The following is an 18,611-nucleotide window of genomic DNA, read 5'->3' on the forward strand; positions in this document are numbered from 1 at the left end:
GTGGACAGGGTGCCTATCAATTCTCTATTAGTATGTCACCCTAATCTATGGCACTTAATGTTTATGTGAAAGAAACATTATAAGACTGAACAGACTTTTTGTGGTTCCTTTGATAAGCTTGAAACTGTTAGTTCCTCTAAATAAATGTCTTTGGCTCAATTGTTCTTTGTCTCCAAATGTTCAGATCTGTCAGATTCATCACTTGATAGCTGGTATCTGCTGCAGATCACGTAACACAGGACAGAAGTAGAAGGTGGAAAAGCTTACCTACATATGGTAAGGAAAGTGCATGTACGCTCATGTGAGCTGTATCCTGACCTTTGTGGATAGTCAGGAATCAGCTACCTGTCTGGATACCTGTGGAGGGAGAATGGCAACTACCAGCAGCAGGCCCTGAAGTGTAAGCTGGCTGGCCTGTATGTCAATCACAGATATTATAAATTCTTCCCATGAGTGGTCTGAAGAAATAAAGCACAGGGAGTCACACAGAGTATCTGTGCATTTAAAACAATTATATTTGTTTTAAATAATCCGAATATTTTTCTGAACCAGATGAGCAAAATTTATTGATGCATAATGATGGCCTCTGGTTTGTTCCAATGACTTATATTATATCTAAAAATCAGTTTACTTCTGCTTGTTTGAACTTTAAAAAAAGAGTTTTCAATTAATGTATCAATGGAAACTAACCCAAACTTTTTTTTTTTTTTTAAGAAGATGATTTTTCGGCCACCTGGTCTTTTCAACTGGTGATTATGCAAGTTTGGTAAAATTACCATCTCAAATTCAGATTGGTCAAAAATTTACTATTAAGTCAATCTTTTCCCCCCACTCTCAACCGTGTAGTCAGTTTAATTATACTCTAAATTTTCAGAAATGTTATTCAGATTCAGTCTATTTGCAGTGAATTGAAATTAAGCAGGATAGGCTTCACTAGATATCCAACAATTTCACAGGCCATGAGCAATCACCATGTCTACCGGTATTTCACCACCAGCATTAAAGCAACAATATTGTCTGGAATCACCAAAACAAATTTAGAAACATGCTATAAGCCCTAGAAATAGTTTTAAGTGCAATCACAGCAGCAACAAAAGAATATGTTCCTAATCCTCAGAAAAGCAATCTGACTGGCCAATCATACAGCACCCTCTAGCAGTCATTTAATGGAGTGTACCAAAAATGCACTGAAGTGGCTGAAGTGGTACTGCAGCTTCCCTTCTAAAGCTGGCTGGGGGTACAATGATTGGCAAAAGAAAGATTATAAAGCACAATTACTAGTAAGCCAGCAAGAGTAAGCTTGTTTAGCAACTGTGTAACCAAGGAGAGGCAGAGATGAAAATAATTAAGAGTAAGTATCTGAAAGTAAAACTGACAATATACTGAAGCTGCTTCAAATGCTACACCAGAAGTTACACTATTTAAAACCTCCTTAGCTCCCGAGATAATATTATGGCTGTTATGCAGATAAAGATCCAGTGTGACTATGATTCTTTAAACTGAACAGTATCCAAGTGTTTAGCGGCCTAAATCCCACTGATTTGAATATTTTCCTGATTGTGTGCCTTAAGCTTCTCAGAACAAGAATTCCTAGGAACAATTTACTCACTTGTTGCCATGACACCTGGAGGGCAGGCAGGTATCCCGTGATCCACTGCCCATCTGAAAGCTCCTTCGCCAACTAAAAAACTAGCAACGGGGAAGACAAAAAGGGTGGGGAAGACAAACGTTGACTAGGGGGGATGTACAGTATATTCTGGCGTATAAGACTACTTTTTAATCCAGGAAAATCTTCTCAAAAATCGGGGGTCGTCTTATACGCCAGGTGGAAAAATCTGTGGTTGAGTATATCTCAAATTCTATATTTTAACTGGAAAAGTTGGGGGTCGTCTTATACGCCCAGTCGTCTTATACGCCGGAATATACGGTACTTCAGGTAAGGTTAGCTGCAGCTTAATTGCAAGGTATCTGTTTATCATGTCAGGAAACTTCACAGACGTAATTCAATTTACAGGTTCAAGTTAAGTGAATAACTCCATACATGATTACTCAGAACTGTGCCCCTCTAACCTCACTGAGGCTTACTCTCTAATAATGCAGCATTCCCCAGGCTGGTGTCTTCCTGCTGATGCCGAACCCCCATCACCAGCACCTAGACAGCATAGCCAGGGGTCAAGAATGATGGGAGTTACAGTCCAACAACATCTAGAGAAAACCAGGCTGGGGAAAGCTAGTCTGATGTTTTGGGTTACAGCCTAATCCACCTCTTCAAGTTAAGAGGCGCTGGTCTTTAGCCTTTATTTCCAGAACGTTTAAAACGAGGTGGAAACTAGGAACTAACAGTAAAAAAAATGAACACAGAATTATTATGAGAACTTCTGTTGTTACAACAGGCATAACATAGTCCTAAGTAATAAAAGAATGAGAAGTTCCACCCCCCCCCACACACACATTCAGATCAGTTGCTTGTTATAAGTTACTGCACTTCTTATTTTTGTAAAATGAAACAGCAATAGTTGTCCCTGTTTGTTGTTGACTGCAGAAGGCTCCAAAGATGGGTGTTGTGATTCTTGTTTGCATGACAAGCAACAACGAATAAGTAGCCAATTATTGAAGCCAGCTACTATTGCAACTTGGTTATTCATTGGTTATTAACACAGCACACAGAAATGTATTCTGTTTATCTTAAAACCTGCCACATATCAATTACCCTGGAAAAGCCCAGATTTTTGTATTCTGAGAAAAAGTAAAAACCATTTCATAACACCCCTTGCATCATTTTGCCACTCGGTTGTTGTTGCCTATTCAAGAGAGGAAAAACCCAACTATTTTAAGCCCTAAGTATGACTGAACATGATCCCTGTTGAAAACAGCATTGGGATATGACATTGTTTTACCCTAAGGATCAGGGGCTTTAAGCACTTTAGGCCCTATACTCTATAATGTCCTGTCTGCTAAGCTGAAGGAGATCTTATCCTTTGTCAACAGTCTATACAGACTGTAGAAAAACTTATTTCAACCTGATTTCTCTGGCAAGATTTTTGGCTGTTTTCACCTATTTTTACATTTATAGGTATATGATATATCATGTAAGCTAAACAGCTTGAACAGCATATTCAGACTATAATTTGGCTATTATGATTATTAAAAAATTATAATAAATATGTCCTTACTAGTGGGTAGTATGCCCATTAAATTAACGGGCGCTAGGACACCGCGTCACGCTCGGCTGCACGATCTTGAGCTGCGGGCGGGGCTGCGAGAAGCGAGCGGCGCTGTTGCTGGGGAGGGGGAGGCGACGTCGACGCTCTCAGCTCGGTCTCTTCCGCGGGCGTGCCCAGCCTCGCAGACACACCCCCTCGCTCTCGCCCCCGCCCCTTCCCGTTCTCACGTCCGGGCATTCCTTGGCTGGCTTGCCGCCTCCTCGCTTACTGACAGCCAGCCGGCCCCACCCTTCCTTCCTCCCTCCCTCCCAGCTTCACCTCGCACTGACCTTTCCCGAAGTGTCTCTGCGTTCCAAGTCCCAACGGCTGTCCGTGGGGCACATGCGCAGTAGCGCAATCCCACGGACACAGGGACTGGACGCAGAGACACTTGCACTTTATTATTGTAGATTCTTCCACACTTGAAAATTATTACAATTGTAGCAAATGTGAATAATTATAGTTCACCTTCAAATTTATACAAAAATTAAATCATTGTGAAACCATTTTTTTCCTCAAGAAAAATGAGAGCATATGCTGAAGGTTTAAAACTCTGGAAGCAAAAGGAGAGCACAAATGTAACATTTCACAACAACAAGCTATGTTTAGTTTTGTGGTCTGATTTATTGGATTTTTAATATTTTGAACCCGAAACATCAGAAATAAAAGCTTAGCAGTGTAAATATCTGCATAAACAACCACAGAGGAAGAAGTTCAGACTTAGAACAGAATATTAAAGATAAAAGGCAAAGTTATGCTATTTACAGCTGTAATAAGCGTGCAAGATGTTCCAAGATCAACAACAAAGCCAGTCCTCATCTTAAAAGCACGCTATTACTGATGCACACTAAAAAACATCAGCCTTCTTTTAATAAGAGTAACTTTAAAATATTGTATGCATTACTGCCCCAAATAAGAAACAAACAGAATAAAGTAATTACCAAGGTGGAATTCTGCCAGCAGACAGCTTTCCTTTCTGCCCTTCACACAACAATCTATTTGCCACGGAAACAGGATTTTTGATTCCTAGGAACAGGGGAAAAAGTCATTTAAGGAAATGGTCATGCAGTACTCCAGATAGTTTTAATTACCTTGGATTTAAACCAATTAACTCAACAAGTTATTCAGAAAAGAAGTTCATTTATTCCTTGGCTTTGCAATTAACATCTAAAAAATAAGCCTTATTTTAGCACCGCAAACACCAGAAATGTCAAATTAAAAACAGAACAGAGACTGGAAAGATGAAGGCAAAAACCTTAAACCAATAACACAGAAAAGGTGAAAACAAAACATGGCTAATAGCCATCAAACGACTGTTTTGCACACTGCCTAAAAGATACGATGCTTGCTCTTTGTTACATGCAATCCTATCCATGTACTGTAATAGGATTTGAAGTAACATTATGCACCATGTTTATAGCTTATCAGGACTCCAACTACATACTGAAATATCTTTTTGAATCTAAACATTCCATCTTTTAGAGCTTGCTCAACATACCACTGAGAGCGCCAACTGCTCCAAAATTGAGTGATTTTCCATCCATGATACTGGCATCACATTCTATTTCACCCAAAAGGTTTAGGTTAGACCCCATTCCTGCATTAGTAAAGGGTGAATCCTGTAAAGAAATGTAAAGAAAGAATGCATGAAGGCAAACCATCCATAATCATGCATATTATCAAAGGAGTTAAATGATGAGTACTTGGGCCAACTGGCCTCCCAGCACATGCTGCTCATCCCACCAGCTGAAACTCAAGTTTCCTTGCAGGAGAGAAGCCAATGAAGGGTGCAGAGTGAAGAGGAAGATGCAAAGGAATGGCAGGTGCAGAAAAAAGCAACTGTGCTTTCTGCCTTAAAGAGGGCTAGGATGGGAAGTATTTGAGACACTTTCTGCAACAACTGAATTATGAGACCAGAGAAACAATTTCAACAGATTCCGAACATGAAAATTGGCAGAGCACACGAAGAGTGTGAACTGGGGAGGGGAGGACCCTGGTAACAAATGCTAAAACTGCATCATTATTTTAGTGTCAGACTTCATCCAATATACTGGACTAACACATAAACATGCATCCCTGCATTATCCACCACAGATTTCATCTCTCTCTCCGGCCAACAGTATGGCAAATATAACCCAAATAAATATGGGAAACAAAATGTGTCTGTACCTGTAGAGAAAGACAAAGATAAACATGTACAGGCAACTCCGCTAACATGCACTGTGACACAGAACGCAACCCCCGTGCAAACGGGGAGTTGCCTGTGTACAGTTTACCATAGATAAAAATAATTTGATTGTTCAAGCTAAAAATGAAGAAAAAGACAACTGCTCCTCAGTATAGCAAGAATAAGTCTTGTTCAGGCAGTTTCATTTAGACTTTTATCAACAAACGTAAGTTTTACATATATGCATGGAAAGTAATACGGAACCTCACACACCGTGCAAATATGTGTTCAATGCTGCATAACATGTGAAGCATGTTAGAGAAGAGGCTTCAAAGTGTCTATATATAGTTGTGCAACCAGAGAACCAAGGATGTGGCCAGAAATTAGCTAACTCTGTGCATATTGTCCAGGATCCTAACTGTTGCATTTGTAGTGGGGGCTTCTCAGCCACTACTCTTCCAGTAGGAGGAGGTAGTTGGGGGGTTAATAAAGCTGCCACCACAAGGAAATTTGCAATTATGGACATTTTGCATCATGGTGAAGAGATTTGGCCACCAGATATAAATTGCCTAGAAGAATTTGAGTAAGGGTCAATACGGTACACAGCTGAACGCAAGGCTGTGTGAAACATTTGGGGACTTGCAAACTGGATGATAAAGTTATGCACTTAATACCCCTAAAATAAAGGATAAAGTGGTTTCTCTCAACTCCGCAAATTTGCCACCCTATTATTTTCTTTCTTAACTAGCCATTTTATTATCACGTTTACACATCTCATAAAGGCAGTGTGGCTTAAGAAACAAGTCTGTCAAACTACTCATATGGAAGAAATTCTCATCACCCCAACACTACAAAGCAAGTAACATCTTTGAAGTATGGAAATAAAGAGTATTTGTCATCATAACCCTTACGTAGGCCAGCAGAAATCAGATAATCCACAGCTATGATTAAAGTACTTTGGGTTAGATCCAGAGCAAGTTAGTCGAACTCTGTCCCTATTGAAATCTGTTGGACTTCACTTAGCCATGCCTAACTTTTCACACATATTTCAGTGGAACCTTATTGCAACAAACTTACTGGTATCCCTTTTACTAGAAAATAAACCATATACTGTAACACAGAACAGTTAGAGGATGTTAATTATTCCAGCTACAAACATTCAGTTCTATAAAAGACCAAACAAAGCCTTGAAAGCAATGCCATTTTTAAGACGAGACCATTAATCTGCCCAAGTTGCACTGTCATTTCTCTTCCTCCTTCCATCCCAGCCAGGGAGTAACATTAGGGAGTATGCAAAACACACACAATCCTCCCACACAGAATGATCATGGGTTTGTTCTGGTGAATAAGCAAGATCAATCTATCACAATGAGAGAATAAAGATAAAAAACATCAGCCAAAGCATTTGTCAACCAAGTCCTCAGAGCTTAAGAAAGCATAGCTTATCACACCGAGAATGAGAATTATGTCATCACTGACTTATTCCCATAACAACAGTTCATAATTCTAATCATATAGTGTCAAAATAATTTTCTCTCGTCACATGTACTATCACTTACATTTCTTCAATACAAATAAATAAATAAATAAATAAATAAAATAAAATAAATCCCTCCAGTAGCACCTTAGAGACCAACTAGGTTTGTTCTTGGTATGAGCTTTCGTGTGCATGCACACTTCTTCAGATACTTTCAATATTTTCCATCTAATATTTATTTTCAAATATATTGGCAGTTTCATAACTGCGCTCAGTGCTGTAACACCTCAAGAAGTTTCTGAATTCTGAGATTCCAGCACAGCTTTTCTTTGCATGTACATATCGTGGTAAGACATAGTTAATTGTTGACTGGGGACATGGGGCTTCCCTCTCCTTGTGCAACTGGAAGTAACCTTCAACAATCCCTAGCTTAGTGTTCTGTCTGAACTGGAGATATTGGTTTGCTTTGCTTCAAACAAACTACAGAATAGGCAAGGCTTGTTCCTGCCTTCACGCTGTGGTTTGTTTGGAGCAAAACAAAACCACAATCCCTGGTGCAGACAGAACGCTAAGCCACAGATCATCAATGCTCCCACAAGCACTACGGAAGGAGCGAAGCAGCAGCAGCAGCAGCAATCTCCACACTCACAGAGCCATTAACTAGGTTAACCATGATATGGAAACTGGGCCACTATGTGCTAAACGTCGTTTCAGTGGCCATGGATATAGCTTGATTAACACCTGCTTGCTCATACACAGGGCTAATATTACATACGATGCCTAAAGACCAATCATTAAATAATTACAGTTATCTATCTCTCTATTAGCTGTCAAAAACTAAATCTCAGGCCTCTGAGACATATGAAGTTGTTGGTTTTAGATATATTTATATACATACATACATACATGCATACACAGAGAGAGAGAGCTTCTGCGAAAACAAATCCTTACTGTTGCATTTATGAGACTGTGTACAAACCTATTGTAATCACAGTAATAGCTAGGTAGCAGTGTATACTGAGCACTTCAGCCTCCTTCAGGAAAGACAAAGCTATAAAAGGCTCTAGAATACAACCTACTACATTCCCAAACACCTAATAGTGTGACTGAACTATGAGCCAGAAGCACTTTGTGGTACAGTACAGAGACTCCATCACTATAAGCAAGCGCTCTCTCATTTCTCGCATTTACTTATTGTCAGCTCTTCCTCAACTGGCTGCTTACAATTACAGTAGTACCTCGAGTTACATACTTAATTGGTTCTGGGTCGCTGTACGTAACCCAAAAAGTACGTAACCCGAAAAATTCCGTTTGCGCATGCGCAAACCGAAAAACCGCTTCTGCACATGCACAGACCACGAAAACACGTCTGCGCATGTGCAAATCGCGCACACTTTGGGTTGCGCTTCTGGGTTAGCGGAGTTCGTAACCCGAAAAGTACGCAACCCGAAGCATATGTAACCCAAGGTACGACTGTACAGTGGTACCTCTGGTTACATACTTAATTCGTTCCGGAGGTCCGTTCTTAACCTGAAACTGTTCTTAACCTGAAGCACCACTTTAGCTAATGGGACCTCCCGCTGCGCCGCCAGAGCACGATTTCTGTTCTGAAGCAAAGTTCTTAACCTGAAGCGTTATTTCTGGGTTAGTGGAGTATGTAACCTGAAGCGTATGTAACCCGAGGTACCACTGTATATGAAAAGAAGCCAAGGGGGGGGGGGGCAGAGAACAATAAACTGTATCTGTTTGGGAGGTATATATAAATAATAACTTTTTAAAATGTGGTTACGTAATTGGTCTCCCCAGTTTGGAGAACATGTGACAGTATGAATACCTATTTCCTAAAAGTGTCAATAGGCAATGGTCATTAAGACCTGCAGCATTAATCTTCAAAAGTTGTTGAGTGTCAATGGAAGGATGATTGACATTAGGGAAGCCGAATGGAATGTTGGGCAGAGCAGAGTGAGTGACAGACAGGGTGGGGTTCGGAAATGACAACTAAAAGGATAGATTGTCTGCAAGCAAAACAGACAAGAGGAATGAGATGACAGAGATAATGAAAGCACATGCATAAAAGCATAGATGTTGTGGAGAATAATTATGTTAAGATATTGAAAATATGAGAATTCTGTGTACAATCACTACTTATTTTAGATACTATTTTCCATAAGCAAATCTATATATTTATGTCTGTCTATGATCTGGTCTGGCTGGATTCCAAGGTGACTGTATCTCACACTCCATGTGTCTTGCGTAGATGTACTAGAGGAAGAATATGAAGAGAGAGACCTACTGCTGCCAGTACATGATGGCAGACAGTACTTTAAGGAAAGTCTGGACTCAGCAGAGCAGCTGAGGGACTGACCCAAGTGATCACCTGGAGACAGGCCCTGGGAATATCACAGGATTGTAGAGTTGGAAGGGACCACAAGGGCCATCTAGTCCAAACCCCTGCAATTCAAGAATCTTTTTGCCCAACACGGGGCTCAAACTCACAATCCTGAGATTAAGAGACTCTTGCTCTACCAACTGAGCTATCCCACAACACCAGTAAATTACAGCACCATATGAATTTCTGTTCTCTTCCCATTTCTGTTCTGCACAACCCAAATTACAACTTCTATTTATCTCTCTACTCTTGCTAGAAGTGAAACATTCCTCAAAACCAAATTGCAGGTGCTATTTTACATCTGTGAAGAGATACTGAAATGGTTCAATAAATTAAAGTTACACAAATAACTGGCAACTACTTAACAAGCAAAATAAGCAGATCAGATCAAAAGTCTGTGGCCAATGCAACGAGGCAACTTCTTAAATTAACACATTTCCTCAGATGTTCCAAAAAAACAAATATATTCTTTTTATGAAGATCAGTATGGAAGCCTTGATCACAGTGCTGGAAACAAACTCATATTGACCATTCAAAGACTCAGTGGGTTACAATATGCCATGATTAATGGTATATTGGAATGAGCTGGAGTAGTGTCTCTGGTAATGGATATATTCTCTGTCCCAGAAATATCTCTGTACTGTTTGAATTAAGTCTTTGAATAAATTATGGCATTGATGTAAAACAATTTTCAGATATCTTCCCTTACCAAAAAAAACAAAAAAACAAACCTTTGTAAATTCACACGGGTTAAAAACGTCAGTTAACTGGATTGTGGAAGATTGTAAGTTATTTGAAAGATAACTCGGTTCATACAAAAGCAACCTTGCCAGATCTACCAAGCAATAAGGGTGCTCAGTGTCCAACAATGGTAGTCCTGCTTGATGTAGTAATGCAGGAGTCACCAGGAGGCCAAAAAGGAACCAGGAGAAAATGACTAGGAAAACCACCACCACCACCCCAGGAAGTAAAAACAAACAAAGGCAACACACAAGGTGAGGGTGGGTGGATGTATTTGTGGGGGAACACAAACATAAAAAACCCAAGAAGTAAACAACAAACAACAACTCCAGAAGCAATACAGAGAAGTTAACATCTGATTATGGTCCACATAAACGGGGGGGGGGGATTTTCAGCTTCTCGGGCCAGATCTTTATTAAGATTGGCCTCATGGGTCATATTTGACAGATGGGCCAGGTCACTCACAGTATATATCACACAGCATTATGACATCATATGATTGACAGATGGTTGGGGCCACCCACCTGTTAAATATGCAGCTGTGCACTTCTTCCCCATCCCTTTTAAAATCCTGATCTCAGAAGATAAAGAGGGGAATGCAGGGAGACTTGCACATGCTGTAAGACAAACCCCATGCTTCTATTTCAGCCTGAATTATGAACACAGGGGAAGTAGTCACCCCCTTTTCTTTTAAATGGAGAGGAGAGCTGCTTCAAACTGTGTTTTTGAGAAGTGCTTTAAGGCAGCCCCTGTTATCCCATTTCAGCTGAAAAAGGAGCAGCAGGACTGCTTTACATCACTTCTCAAAAATGCTGCTTGAAATTTCTCCTGTGAGCAGGCAGCAGCGGCTGCCACCACCACCACCACCACCCTCCCTCCCTGTTACAGGAGAAGTGCACAAGGTGCTTCAAGCATGCTTGGAGAAGTGCCTTACTCCCTGCTGAGAACAGGCATACAGCCAGTACAGGATTAAGCTCTGTCCTCCTGCCTGGCTGACATCAACAGACACATCAGCTGATGCCCGGGTGAGTGTGGTTTGCGGGAAATGACCTCACACGCCACAACTGGCCCATGGAGCTTCCCCACACCTGACATAAATCTAATAGCTAATACTTCCATTTCATCTTAACTAGAATTAAGCCCTTACTTACTGCCCAGTACTGAGGAACTTTCCTGGGGAACAATCTAGAAAAATAATAATCAGACAGGGAGTGAGTGTGTATGTATGTGTGCTGGGGAGGGTGTGCATTTTTGAGGAACTTCCTTAGGAAAGAAGCAGATTTCACAGAACTGATGAAGAAAAGCATGTTCCAGTTCTCCGTCCTCCCAAATATCTGGAACTCTGGATTTGCATATTGGGGATGCAGAGGGGTTCCCACCCACAGCATTAATATTTGCAGCTTGAGCTGTCCCATGAAGTACCCATCGCTGATGTTCTAGATTCCTTCATGCTGTATTTACAAATATTCATCACACTTTCTGCTCGCACCGAAGGAATGTAAAAATACTTAATTATGTCCCCATCTGGCAAGCACCTGCAATCAACAATGGCCACCTTAATATTAGGAAATACAGCAGTCACTGACAACTAAATCACATCAAATTATCTTCTCAACATGCAAACTGCTCTCTCTGATTCACGAGTAGCTGGCTGCATTTCTCTGAAGTCACATCATCCGGCACAAGGAGCTTGCGTTCTTCCTACACAGAAAGTGAGCAAAAAAACAGCCAGCATACCACAAGCAAACTGTCTGCTAGCTCATAAAAGATCAATAGAAACTCCTGCTCCTTGACAAGTCTTTGAAGTGATGCCTCTTGGACTGGCTGGAATCCTGTGTAATCGACAATATGTAAATTCGGCAGAACTGAGTGGGGAGCAGATGGGAGGAGACAACTGCCTGAAAAGGCACATCATCTCCCCCCCCCCTTTCTCACATTCAAGCAAAATCAATGATTTGTAGTCTACTCTGTAGAAGTCTCTGTAAAAAAAGGTTTAAAAATAAAAATAAAAAGTAACCTCAGTCAGGCGCTCCTTAAGCATTCCACTACATTCAGAGACTTTCCTACCAGTATTACAGGTTCTGGTAGCAAAATTGATAAAGGCCCTGATCTGCTATCAAGGGAAAGTTCCTTCCCAACTCAACTCCGTTAAGAGCTCATATGATTATAGTTCAACCAGAATAGAAAGTAGTGTTTTCCTCCAACCAGTTGTAAACCCTTGTTTATTCAGTTTCTGAGTTCCCCTTGGAACTGAGAAATAAAGACCAACTATCAAGAACTGAAAGAACTCAAGTCAGATCTTTCCAAATATGTATTCCCCCCAGCAACATCTGGGTGGGCCAAAGGTTCCCCACAGCTAGACTAAAGGGCAAGGTGGGGCACTGTGCATATTCCAACTGATACATTTCAGCATCCAATTAAGCTTTAAAAGGCAGAGAAAGACATGCGGCGGGGGGGGGGAGGTAACCAAATTAATGAAAGTGGATTCTACGGGGAAGTTGAGGCAAAGCCATTCTCTTGGTAATGCTTATTGCTAGGCCTACAAATATATTTGGGAGAAGACTTAAGATTGCTTCCCACCATTGCCAACATGGTCACAGGGGTGGACTACCACTGAATAAGACCAAAGGGAAGGAAGAGCATATAGAAGACGGCAGATAAGATGAGGCAGAACCATCAAGGGACAGAGAGAGGGAAGAAGCAGAGACCAAGTAAAAGAAAGCAGACAACGCTGGCTAGGAAAGAAAAGCTCTGTCTGGCATTCACCCATCTATTCAGACACAACCCATCTCATCTGCAGTATCAATTTCCATGCACATGCCAACCATTTGATGGTATATTCGTACTAATAGCTAAAGGTTTAAAGCTTAATATTTCAAATCATAGTTAAGAGACAGTGAAGTACCTATACCTCCTATGAAACCAGAGCTGAGTGGCCAAGAACCGATATCAAAAATCATTCGATTTGGAGCTAATTCTCTCTATGTAATTACCCTGCACAACCGCTGGGACTCAGTACATGTTCACTTTCAAACACAATAACCTGACCTATGGGACAACTGTAATTCAAGTACTGTTATCCGTTTAGTTATTCATGTTTTTTATGTTCCTCAGAAATATCAAGTGATATTCTATTGCACTTTTTAAACTTAACTAAAAAAGCATGTTTGTTTAAATTGTACCACATCTTTAGGGTAGCAAGATTAGTTGTTCCAGGTCTTACCTAGGGAATTAATATGGTGTTTTGTTATGGCATTGTCCCTCATCTTATGAAAACAGATGCATGTCTTTATTGAAAGCACATTAGGAATTACTAGTGGCTCCCCACAACGATTAAAGCAGACATTAAGGAAGCAAACCCTAACTGCCAAAGAAAAAAACAACAAAAGGCTGAAATGCACCCAGTGTGATAAGCTCAGCCACCTTCCTTTCCACAAAAGGAATGACACCTGCAGCAATAAAAAGCAGAAGCAGACAGAAAAATGAAAATATATATATATTAAAATTGCCCTTGTACATATGAAAGACTTCTAGCATTGGTTGCAAAGTTAATGCATTTAATATAGGGCAGCTGAACAGAAAAATGTGGTCAACAAACTGCAACCAAAAGAGTGAATGCCTGAATAAATAGAAGTACCTCTAGTTCAACTAGCGCTGCAGTCACTGCATCTGTTACAAGAGCCCCAGCCTGTAGCTTTTCAATTGCCTAGAAGACAGAATTTTTAGGATATAAAGTTTTGCCTCTTATTTTTTACATACTAAATCTTCTATACAATAAAGGCCAGAGAGTCACTTGGTCCTGAGACAGACATTACAAAACATAATTATAATCAAGAAGGGTGCAGGACAGGGATGGGGAACCTGTGGTCCTCCAAACGTTGCTAGACTTCATCAGCACCAGCCAGCCTGGCCAATGGTCTGGGAATATGGGAGCTGCAAACCACTAGCATCTAGGGGTTCCCCATCCCTAGTGTATGGAGTACTCTAGAGAAGGGAAACAAAGGAACTAAACACTTATTTCACTGTTATTAAATTAAGGCACCACATTAATACCAGTAACTCTGACTACATTGTACTTCACATATTAAGATAACACTAGGACATTAAAATACCAATACTACCATTTACACAGAGAAAAAATGGAATTTCCCCCCAGTTTTACTGCATGAAATAGGAAACAAACCAGTCAATAATGAGAAAATAATTTTCAAATTATGGATTTGTAAAGAAAGCATACTTCTGTTCTGAAAGATTTTCACCACACACCACTGCATTAACCTAATGCCACACTGTGGGCGAAGAAGATGTTATAAGGCTTGCTTTCAGATTAGACATTTGTTGGCTTTCTGTCCAGAAAGTAGAGTGAAGTGAAATTCCAAACACACCAACTAAAAGCAACCCAAACATCTGATGGACTGGGAAGGGGAGAGGATCCACAGGGAACATCTTCCATTGATGTTCTAACATTTGCACTGGCTTACTATAACACTGAAGACACATCTGAAGATTTTTTTAACCAACAGGGCTCCAATTGACAGAGATTACCTCTGGGCCTTCCTCACTTCCTATCATGATTTCTACAGACTGTTGAGCTTGGGTTCCTAACAATGACACAAGGAGATATTCCCAATTGTTATTCCCCAATTTGAGAATTCCTTACCTCCAAGGGGTTCAAGAAAGCCCAAGTGAGAAGCAATACAAAATCCCACTTCAACTCAGAAAAACATTTTTATGGCTGTTCCTAAGCAAGTTCTAAATATGTAACTATATCAATAAGATTGAGATTTTAAAACTCTTAAAACATATTAAATAGTGATAAGGCTGAAGTTAAAATACAAGAGGCAAGGAAGCTGGTTACTCTTTAGTCAGTGCAACGCCATCTAGGTCAGATACTATACCAAGCATAATACTGTATGAGGAAAAAACGGAAATAAAATAGTTACAGTGCAACCATATGCATGGCTACTCAGAAGTAAATATCACTGACTTCAACAGGACTTACTCCTATGTACCGGTACATATGTATAAGATTACAGCCTATGTAGAGCTAATAAAAAGATAATTTGTGAAGATCCAAAGTTTATCAAAAGCATCTTGCAAAATGAGAAAATTAAGAAGAGCAGAAAGATCAAGGCATTTCAAGGTGTTGAAGCAGCTGAAACACTTCACAAGTAACATAAGCATTCCATTTTTTTCTTGCACAATATGATGACTTTCTCAAGCATTGTGTAGAAAACTCACTTTTAAAAAAAAAAAAAGTTGCTATCAGACGGATGACATTTTTGAATTTTTAAGTTATATATTTACGGGAGGGGGCATCCTTGTGTATACATGGAGAAAAGAGTAACATTTCAATTCTATACTTCATGAAGAGATATAGCAGCATGTTCCAAAAGATTAAACACCTGCTCCAAAACTAGCAAACTCTTACCTTCCTACATGCTCTTTTGCACACATGCTTATATTCTTTGGCTTTGGATTCAGAATGATACCCTGCACCTAATATCAAGGAAGATTTGAAGGGAAGGGGGAAAGAAGGGATTAATACAATGAGTTGGACCCTCCCACTTTATCTAAAGTTAACAGAACTAATCTTTCCTCACCAATATAAAACACAGCCCAGCTGCTTCCTGCAGCTAACAAGCATCCAGCCCATTAAAAGTTCATTCATACGCACTGCCATCAGTGGGGGAACTGCCTCCACCTAGTGCAATCCAGCAGTATAAGGACATGCATGTGCACAGTGCAACCTCAAGAATAGGGACTGAACATGTAGGTCTTCAGCACTCAGTTAGCACCCGGCCTCCAAGTGGAGTGCCAGCTGCATCAGAAATACCCACACACAGGCCTAACGCTAAAGTGTGAAACTGCACCACCATGCAGAAGCAGCTCCCACACTGGGCCACAATGTAAAAGGGGCCCAATACAGTTTTTGTTTTCAAATGAGAAAGTGCAGGAGAATATGACGTTAAACATAAAATGAGATGTCTCCAGCTCAAATGAGAAATGCAAAGATATATACATTGTACTTCCTATCTTAAATGAGATTAAGCATAGCCCTGAATGAGAGCAAACTCCTGCATCTCAATTTCTTCTCTACCCCCCATCTTCCCCCAAATTATACACAAATTTCCTATGCGACACCGCACATGCCTTCACCTGCATGGACAAGTACAAATCCCACTCGTCTCCCTTTCTGAGCTTGCTTTGCTTCGTGCTCTTTCACCATCTCCCCTACTGCAGTGGTGTGTGAAGATCTGGAAGGTAGAACTTCTACTGAGCTTATCCCCTTTTCCATGCTCATACTTCAAGGTTACCATCTTCTGTGGAGAACAGCATACTTCCATCCAAGAGAAAACACAGCTGAGGACTCTCCCTGAAAACAAATTAATAAGCATACAGTATAGCATTTTTCTGTCCATGGGAGATTTCATGCAGTATATTTTTGTGAAGGTACTACCATTCCATGTAGGATGACCACCCCCCTCAGTACAAAAACAATTATAGGAAACACCAGATAGTAGCCTACATATGTGACAACGCTGTACAATATAGTCATATCACATATCTGACTTTTCTATTGTGCTAATAAGCTGACCTTTAAATAAAAACAGAAACAAATATAGAGAGCAGTTAGGTTTTTAAAACCGCCACAGAAAACCTTTAGGTGCCTTCTTAGTTTGATAATTCTAATAGGAATGTTTTACAAATGGAACATCGCAATTCTCTCAAATAAAAACCTAAGGTGACTTATCAATTTGAAAATAAAATTGAGTCACCCCAAAATAAGGGGCTCCCTTCCCCTTCTGAAACTTCACCTCTGCCACAAAACCCAAGCATTAGAATGTTAACTATTTCAGCATGTCCTTTTGGGATCTCAAAACCTACTGCAACATTTTGTCAGTGAAGTGCAGCAGAACATTATTAATACAAAAATAATAGCATATTTTATTTAATAGAATCATAGAATTAGAGAGCTGGAAGGGACCTCAGGGGTCATCTACACAGGAATCTCAGTCTCTCATCCAATTTGAAACCATACCAGAGCCTGCTTAGCTTTGCAAATGTAGCGGTAGCTTTATTGCTGAACCACATACAATCCTTTTTACATTAAGTCTCCCCTCTCTCTCCACATGCATGTAGCATGTACTTCACAGCAAGCCTGCTTGAAGCAAAGCACACACTGGGAAAGGTGGCAATAAACGCAGCACCATCCCCAACTCATCACACCCGAGGCGACTTCAACACAGGCCAGCAAACCTTCTCAGGCAACTTGGTCTTACTTAAGCTCAGGAGAGCTGCAGGGCGGAGCTGGGCTCTAAGCAGCCAACTGAGACCAAGGTGGGGGTGGATGGTCCACATGAATGGCCACAAATCGGGGGGGGGGGCTGGGAAGTTCCTCAGTCACACGGTAGGAGAAATGTCAACCGCCATCTCTACGCTGAGAGGGCTGTAGCTGGAATGGGCTCATCCACGCGTCGCTATGGCAACGGGAGCCCCTGCCTGGGACCTGACGGGAGCAGCAGCGCCAGGATACGGGGCGAAGAGTCACGGCTTCGGCTTCTCACATCCCCCAGGAGAGGACCCGGCTGCTGGGCCGGGGAGGCCCTGAGTTCAAGGCGGAGAGCTATTCGCTAGGCTCGAAGGCTCCCGCCCTTCTTCCACCCCTCACGCTCCGCGGACGAGGTTCCCGCGCAGCCCCGGGGCCCGGCCCGCCCTGCTAAGCTCCGCCCTCCAGCTCCCCAAGCGCTGCCCTCCTCCGTCAGCGTCTAGAGACTGGGGCGGGATCGAGCGACCCAGCGGCCGGAGCGACGAGGCCGGGCTGCCTTGGCGTCGCTCGCTCGCACGCACGCGCGCAGCCTTGCGTCGGCGCGTGGCGGGAACGCTGGCGCTGCCTGAGGCTGCGTTGGGAACACTCACTCACCCACCCGCCTGCCCGTTATCGCGGGCTTGCGGCTGTCTCCCCGGCGCGCGCATGCGCACCCGCGCCGCCGCGTGTTTGTCAGCGAGAAGGGGAAACGATAAGAGATGCGGGGGTTGGGGGTTGGAAGAGAAAGCCCGACAAGCAAGGCTTCTGTCGGCGTCGCCTTGACTTCCGGTTCCTGCTACAGTGCCTCCACCATATGCGGAGCTAAGAGTGGCGGAAGTGCTGCTGGGGATGGAGAGAAATCGACGTTAGTTTAACAAGATGGTAGTGAGCAGGGGGAGAGGGAGAGCCTTGCTTTTTATTATAATCTTTCTTCCTTCTTTCCTCCCTCCCTTCCTTGCTTGCTTGCTTGCTTCCTTATTTAGGACTCAAGGCTGCCTGCAGATGAAAATAAGAATCACTTTTTTTTAAAGGAAAAAAACCCCACGATTTAAAAACAATCAAAAACTATACACATACTGTTGTGAAGGGTGGGGCGTGATTAACAAAAACAATCCTCCTAGCAGACTCGGAATATCTCCAGTTACAGGTAGGTAGCCGTGTTGGTCTGCCAAAGTCAAAACAAAATAAAAAAATTCCTTCCAGTAGCACCTTAGAGACCAACTAAAGTTTGTTCTTGGTATGAGCTTCTTTGTGCATGTGTGTATCTGAAGAAGTGTGCATGCACACGAAAGCTCATACCAAGAACAAACTTACAGTAGTTGGTC

General features: G+C 41.6%; 1 protein-coding gene across 1 annotated transcript in view; it reads right to left on the minus strand.

The window, feature by feature from the left end:
• TASP1 (taspase 1) overlaps positions 1-17,527 on the minus strand; it is a 54,157-nt gene extending 36,630 nt beyond the window's left edge. The window contains 7 exon segments of the mRNA XM_033142875.1: positions 1,610-1,689; positions 4,145-4,229; positions 4,702-4,822; positions 13,615-13,683; positions 15,409-15,476; positions 16,137-16,353; positions 17,261-17,527. Coding sequence (XP_032998766.1) covers positions 1,610-1,689; positions 4,145-4,229; positions 4,702-4,822; positions 13,615-13,683; positions 15,409-15,476; positions 16,137-16,281 — 568 coding nt within the window. The 5' untranslated portion in view covers positions 16,282-16,353; positions 17,261-17,527.
• Positions 17,528-18,611: the final 1,084 nt, after the last annotated feature.

The sequence above is a fragment of the Lacerta agilis genome, chromosome 3 (genome assembly GCF_009819535.1).
Source record: "Lacerta agilis isolate rLacAgi1 chromosome 3, rLacAgi1.pri, whole genome shotgun sequence".
Lineage (NCBI taxonomy): Eukaryota > Metazoa > Chordata > Lepidosauria > Squamata > Lacertidae > Lacerta > Lacerta agilis.